This window comes from Myotis lucifugus, unplaced genomic scaffold (assembly GCF_000147115.1).
Source record: "Myotis lucifugus unplaced genomic scaffold, Myoluc2.0 scaffold_297, whole genome shotgun sequence".
NCBI lineage: Eukaryota > Metazoa > Chordata > Mammalia > Chiroptera > Vespertilionidae > Myotis > Myotis lucifugus.
In genome coordinates this window covers 716,537-724,076 of record NW_005871345.1, presented here as the reverse complement: position 1 = coordinate 724,076, position 7,540 = coordinate 716,537, and the positions used below count along the sequence as shown (strand labels likewise).

The following is a 7,540-nucleotide window of genomic DNA, read 5'->3' as shown; positions in this document are numbered from 1 at the left end:
GAGCCAAACCGGCCAGGACTTAAAACTCTGTTTTTTATCTGAGACGTAATTTTTTCCTAGAAGCTGCCTTCCTTCCATTTCTGCCAGAGGCCAGCGTAAGTTTCACTGAATCCGCTACTACAATCTTATCTAGGAATAAGAATCGAACACCCCGGGGCACGAAAAAAAAATCCACACCAGACACAGCCAAGGCTGTCCTGAGGCTACTTTTTAGCTCAACACGTCGCAGGAGAATCAAGGATTTGGAGATGGAGGGAACTCCTCAGTTCCCGGCCACTCAGGTGGCTCTTCACCCTCCAGAACACCCTCCCCGCGCGGCCGTGTCGCTGCGGCCCTCGACCCTTCTCGCCCGCTTCCAACATGGCCGCCGGGCTCCTTCCGCCCGTTTCCAAAAGGGCCCCGGCGCGCGGGGCTGCGGCTCCGAGTGCGCAGGTGCGAACGGAAGGCCTCTTCCCGTCAAGATGGCGGGGGTGCTGCTGCTCGGGCGCCGGGAGCTGCTCCGCCTGCTGTGGCCCCAGCGGCAAGTAAGGGAGCGCCAGGGCTGAGCCGCGGGCGCTGCGCTGCCCCGTCCCTAGGACCCGAGCCGGGGGCCCGCATTCTGGGGGCGCGAGCAGCGCTGCCCTGCTCGCCGGCCTGTGTCCCTGACCTCGGGTCCCCGAGGACGCAGAAGGGTTACCTTCTTGGCCCCCGCGGGCCGAGCGACCCTGTGTGGTTGCCTGAACCCGGGAACAGGCCTCCCCCGCCGAGGGGACCTCGGCCTGGACGGTGGGCCGCGGGGTGGGCCGGGGGCAGGTGAGGTACAGGTCGCGGAGAGTGCAGTCCTCACCTGTGGGAGCGGGCTGCCTGCTTCTTGGGGGGCTGGGGTCGGGGTGGGGGGCAACATGCGCGACTTCTGCTCCCGATTAAAGTGCTGCTCCTCCTTCCCGCGCGCAGCTCCACAGCGTCGCCCGGCCCTCGCCGTGGCCCCGGCCACCGCTGGCCGCAGGACTCCCGTTCCCAGCCAGCCGGTGCGGCGCGCGCCCCCGCTATGTCCTCCTGGCGGCCCCCGGCCCCCGCGGCCTCAGTGTCTCTGCCATCTCGTTTGCAGAAGCCCAGGTAAGACGCGGTTCCGACCCTGCGATGGTAGGAGCGGTGCTCCTCGGTTGGTTGACTGTTTTCATTTTGTTTTGACTAGCGGGAAGGGGAGTGTGCAGGAGAGTGCCCTCCACACTGCACACAGCTCCCCGGAATGGTAGCATCTCTGCTTGGGGTATTTTCAGGTCCGCCGGGGGAAGGGCTTGCGAGTACAGCCAGAGAGACTGACATTCTGTACCTGCCCTGTTTCCCAGGTGGTGCCAAGCCGCCGATGGCCATAGGAAATGTGTTTCCAGGTGTGGGTATTGGAAGAATTGAAACTTGCATATCGTTACATGATTCCATGGATATTGATATTTTTGAGGATGAGACCAAGTAGATATTTTGGTCTTTTTTTTTTTTTTTAAGATAATTTGGTCTTAACTCAGTTGTTTTAAAGCAGCCGTTCTCAAACTGGGTCGCGACCCCTTTGGGGGGGTCGAACGACCCTTTCACAGGGGTCGCCTAAGACCATCGGAAAACACATATATAATTACATATTGTTTTTGTGATTAATCACTATGCTTTAATTATGTTCAATTTGTAACAATGACATTGGGGGTCACCACAACCTGAGGAACTGTATTAAAGGGTCACGGCATTAGGAAGGTTGAGAACCACTGTAGGGAAATTAATGAGTACAATAGTTTGAGTACGTACAAAATCATAACAGTGATACTCAAATGAATGAAGTTTGGAAAGCACTGATGCAAGAAATAACTTTCATGAAATTTACTATAAGGAAGTTATTTTCCTACTTTGGTGGGTAAATAAAATGTTCTTTTTAAGAGCTGAGTTCTGTGGACATGTAGGCTAACCTGGGAAAACAAGAAGTAGAGTTAGGAGAACAACGCAGTACTGGTTATCATAAGGGAACCCTCACTTTCTGTGTCCCACCTACTGAATATCACACATGGCTTCCTTTTGCACAGGTTCAGGCCCCTCCGGTCATTCCTGCAACGCCTTCACCCACAGCAGTAACTGAGGTGGCTTCTGGAGAGACTGCAGATGTAGTCCAAGCTGCTGCAGAACAGAGCTTCGCTGAACTTGGGCTGGGGTCATATACCCCAGTGGGATTGATCCAGAACCTACTGGAATATATGCATGTTGACCTTGGCCTCCCTTGGTGGGGGGCCATTGCTCTGTGTAAGAGGACTGCATCCTGGAAAGGGATCCTGGAGAAAATGGGGACTTAGGGAGAGAACTTTAAAGAATAGCGGTTCTGTGAGGGGGTCAAGGAAATAGTGCAAAAGTTTAGGGGTCAGAAAAAACAGATGATTCAAATGTGGGATAAAGGCTCATGATACTAGTTACACTCTACCTATATTTCCTAAAGGGCATTATAATACCACTAGATCATCTGTAATTCAAGAAGTGTAGATATTTGAGTGTGAGCATGGGGTTAGAGCAAGAGGACCTTGTTAACAGTGATGAAGCTGCCCTGGTTCAGGAGAGTAGAAGGTCAGGTCAAGCAGTTAAACCTCAGAATTGGGAAGACACTCACATTGCAGGCTAACACTATGCTTCAGATTCTGTATCCTCCTACACGTTGCTCCAGCGATCATCTCCCTGTGTCTTTAACTCCCTTTTTACTGCCCTACTCTGAACATACAAACATGCTCAAGCATACCATGTGTTTCTTGGAAGGAAATCTTTTCCCTTTATCTTTATTTTTTTTAATATATTTTATTGATTTTTTACAGAGAGGAAGGGAGAGAGAGAGAGAGTTAGAAACATCGATCAGCTGCCTCCTGCACACCCCCTACTGGGGATGTGCCTGCAACCAAGGTACATGCCCTTGACTGGAATCGAACCTGGGACCCTTCAGTCCACAGGCTGACGCTCGATCCACAGAGCCAAACCAGCTAGGGCCCCTTTATCTATAGTTCACCTTTAACTTCTACTATGCTGTCTTTCTCCTTCTCATAGCTGTCATTTAAAAGGGTATTCTGTATCCAGTGGGCTTACTTCTTTCTTTCCACTCTTTGACCCTTAGCAATCTGGCTTTTACTAATACCGCTTCATTTTAACTGCCAGTTGCATCATTGCTAAATCCACTTTTCTTTTTATAATTGACCTTTCTGTGTTAGACACTTCAGACTTGGAAATATATTCCTTGGCTTTTGTGACAGTCTTTTCTGATTTTCTTCCAACTTTCTGACTGCACCTTCCCACTTCCAGTGCTGGTATTCTGGGTTCCATCCTTAGCTCCCCTCTTTCCACGGCACATTATCATCACAATGTTGGTAAAGCCTAAACCTGTATCTCTCCCCAACCCCCATTTCTTTTTAGCCAAACCCACTTGTTTATCTATATATACCATAAATAAATATTTGTTGGAATAATCAGGAAATATGAAGTGTAAAAAAATAAATAGGGCTCGGTCAGGGTGGCTCAGTGGTTGAGTGTCAACCCATGAACCAAGAGGTCACCAGTTCAATATCCGGTCAGAGCACATGCCCAGGTTGCAGGCTCGATCCCCAGTAGGGGGCATGCAGGGTGTAGCCGATTAATGATGTTTCTCTCTCATTGATGTTTTTATCTCTCTGTCCCTCTCCCATTCTCTCTCTCTAAAGTCAATGAAAAATACTTTTTTTTAAAGAAATAAATAGGAAGGAGCTTAAAACATCAGGCCACCATATTATCTCCTGCTCCAGAGGTTTCTAGGACAGCAGCTTTTAAACTTTATTCGTGAGAACCCCAGAGTTCTGTAAAGGTACCTCTGAGTAAAGCAAGTCCAGAACTTTAACAGTCCTATAGCCAGACTGTCCCCTCACCTAGGACAGCTTGATTTTATCTGTTATACATTTTGGGACTAAGAGTTGGGAGCAGAGAGGAAGATGTTCCATTGATAGAAAAGTTTGGAAACCATTTGTCTAGAAAAGTATCTACTGTCGCCTTTTGTTCAAGGAAACAAACTAGATTCATGATCATTTGTGTAGAGAAGTTACTGCTAGACTTTTGTGATGTCAAAGCAGAGAACTGAGCCTTGAAGAAACTAACTCATATCCCTACCCTTTGTTAGGTCCCTTGGGCATGAGTCATAGTGTGGAAAGACTAGAATAAGAGAGATCCTTTCAGTGAGAACCTAGAAATCTTCAACCTTCTAGCTGCAGAACTGCTTTAATTTTACTCCAATCCTTGTGTGTATTTTGTAGGTACAGTCCTTGCCCGCTGCCTGGTATTTCCTCTCATTGTGAAGGGCCAACGAGAGGCAGCCAAGATCCACAACCACATGCCAGAGATCCAGAAGTTTTCCACTCGAATCAGAGAGGCCAAGTTGGCAGGAGACCATGCTGAGTGTGAGTCAGTTGCAGGATGAGCGTGGGACCACATTTACACTTTTCCTGACATTCTGCGGAGGGAAGGAAACAACCTAAGTCAGAGTTGCTCCATCTGGGCAGGTCCTAAAGTTTTACCTACTTCTTGGGCCTAATGGTTCCAGTGACTTGTCAGGGTCAGTTAGAAACGTCATGGGCCAGGTGATGAGGATGGTCACTTCCACCAATGTAACTATCTGCCCAACCACTAACTTCCCCTCACTTCACAGTTTACAGAGCCTCCTCGGAGATGACATTGTATCAGAAAAAGCATGACATTAAACTCTTTAAACCTCTCATTCTACCTCTGACTCAGGTAAGTAAAAATATTTTCCTTATTTTATCCTGAACCAATTAGATTACCTCCTGTTTCCCATGCCCTAGACCCGTGGTCGGCAAACTGCAGCTTGCGAGCCACATGCGGCTCTTTGGCCCCTTGAGTGTGGCTCTTCCTAAGCCTTAGGAGTACCCTAATTAAGTTAATAACAATGTACCTACCTATATAGTTTAACTTTAAAAAATTTGGCTCTCAAAAGAAATTTCAATCGTTGTACTGTTGATATTTGGTTCTGTTGACTAATGAGTTTGCCGACCACTGCCCTAGACCAGTGGTTCTCAACCTTGGCTGCACATTAGAATCACCTGGGAATCTTTTTAAAATCCTGATTTCTGGGCCTCATCCTCCGGAAATTGTTTCTTTGTTACTAATGTTGTGGCCCCACCTTATAACAAAGAAACAGAATTTTCTTTGTTAAAAAGATACTGACACTGTTTACCCTGTGTAATAGGCACCAATCTTCATCTCCTTCTTCATTTCCTTGAGAGAAATGGCCAACCTTCCGGTGCCCAGCCTACAGACAGGTGGCCTGTGGTGGTTCCAGGATCTCACACTATCTGACCCCACCTACATATTACCACTGGTAGTCACTGCTACAATGTGGGGTGTCCTTGAGGTAAGTCCAGGTTGGCCAAGTGCCAGGCCTGCAAAGTGAACTGGGATTAGGGGTAACATAGTTGTACAGAATAGTCATTCTTCACTCCCTGGAGGAATAGCGTTGATGGGTAAGAAATTTGAGCCATAGTCACTAAAATTGCTACTCTTCCTCTGCTTTTTTTGTTTGTTTGTTGTTTTGGCAGTTAGGTGCTGAGACTGGTGTGCAGAGTTCTGACCTCCACTGGATGAGAAATGTTATGAGATTGATACCCCTGGCAGTCTTGCCCATAACTGTCCATTTCCCCTCGGTAGGTAATGACTTAGGGGCTAGCTTCAAGTCCTTCCTCCTAGCCTTGCCACCTCCCAGCAGGCTGATCAGGGATGCAGCTTCTAAGTACCTTCTCTTCCTTCTCTTCTAGGCAGTGTTCGTGTATTGGTTCTCCTCGAATATGTTTTCCCTGGTCCAGGTGTCTTGCCTCCGGATTCCAGGTGTACGCACTATGCTTAAAATCCCCCAACGTGTTGTGCACGACCCCGACAAATTACCTCCACGGGAAGGCTTCATAAAGAGCTTCAAAAGTGGTAAGGGCCTGTCCTCTGAATCAGGACCAGGGGAAAGTGGTCTAAAAATAGGTATGAGATCCAACTGTCTTACTCTTTATATAGGCTGGAAGAATGCTGAACTCAACTATCAGCTACAAGAGCGTGAACGGCGCATGCAGAATCACTTGGAACTAGCAGCCAGGGGTAAATAACCCTTTCAGGCTAAATTCTATCATTGTTTCTCCCTTTCTTTTGTTCATTAACCTTCTCTTCTTTCCCTAGGACCCTTACGACAGACCTTTACCCACAACCCTCTGCTGCAGCATGGTAAAAATCCCCCTCCCAACACCCCTAACAGCAGCAGCAACAAACCAAAGTCAAAGCAACCCTGGCGGGACACACTCGGCTGAATTCTGTTCCCTGCTCATACTGACATGAACTGTTTCTCCAAAGACTCAGCCTTAGAACAAGATTTTTGCTGGGTCCTTGCCCCAGACCTAGAAACTATGGGACATGGAGTTGTCTGTTTTAAAATGGATTCCACTGTAAACTCTTACATCTAAGCATAAAAGAGCACTCGGGAGCCAAGTGATCTTTCCATCTACAGAATTAGTAAACCTCTGTATTATATGTTGCTTCCTGGTACTTTTTAAGTGGGGAGGTGGATTGTGTGCTTCAGAAAAACTAAAGAACAGGTTGATGGTGATTGCTCTTGCTGGCCCGTGCTCTTAGGAAGTGTCTCAGTGAAGTAACCTGGTGTTAAGAGTTTAGATCTCCACCCCATAAATGTGTTGTTCCAGCCACATTTGCTTTGCAGTCAGAGATATGCCTGATAAGTTGAGATTATATTTAAATAGAATAACCACATTTATTTACCCCAAGATTACCTATAAAATATCCTTCAAGAAGTAGATGTGCTCAAATTCTTTTTTTTTTTAAATACATTTTTATTTCAGAGAGGAAGGGAGAAGGAGAGGAAGATAGAAATATCAATGATGAGAGAGAATCATTGATTGGCTGCCTCCTGCATGCCCCCCATTGGGGATTGAGCCTGCAACCTGGGTATGTGCCCTGACCGGAATCAAACTGACCTCCTGATTCATAGGTCGACACTCAACCACTAAGCCATGCCAGCTGGGCTCAAATTCTTAGTGGTAATTAAGAAGAATGAAAATTGATGTCGTTTTTAATCTAACAACCCTAACATTTTGCTACAGCAGCTTAGGGGTAGTGATTGGTTTTATCCAGCGGTTCTCAACCTGTGGGTCGCAAACAATGAAAATACATCCTGCATATCAGATACTTACATTATGATTCATAACTAGCAAAATTACAGTTATGAAGTAGCAATGAAAGTAATTTTATGGTTGGGGGTCACCACAACATGAGGAACTGTATTAAAGGGTCGCGGCATTAGGAAGGTTGAGAACCACAGCGGGCTTGAGAGGGAAGAAATACTCGGATACTTTCAAGCATTAGATTGTTTTGTTTTGTTTTTTTTAAATATATTTTATTGATTTTTTTACAGAGAGGAAGGGAGAGGGATAGAGAGTTAGAAACATCGATGAGAGAGAAACATCGACCAGCTGCCTCCTGCACATCTCCTACTGGGGATGTGCCCGCAACCAAC

General features: G+C 47.0%; 1 protein-coding gene across 1 annotated transcript; it reads left to right on the top strand.

Annotated features, from left to right (window-relative positions):
* The first annotated feature begins 248 nt into the window (after window positions 1-248).
* On the top strand, window positions 249-6,540 carry OXA1L (OXA1L, mitochondrial inner membrane protein). The gene is made up of 10 exons (XM_006100094.3): window positions 249-524; window positions 934-1,095; window positions 2,046-2,259; window positions 4,272-4,415; window positions 4,664-4,749; window positions 5,222-5,386; window positions 5,571-5,675; window positions 5,787-5,949; window positions 6,034-6,114; window positions 6,193-6,540. Exons 1-10 carry the CDS (start codon window positions 249-251, stop codon window positions 6,318-6,320), a joined length of 1,524 nt encoding a protein of 507 aa, XP_006100156.1. The 3' UTR covers window positions 6,321-6,540.
* The last annotated feature ends 1,000 nt before the right edge of the window (window positions 6,541-7,540 follow it).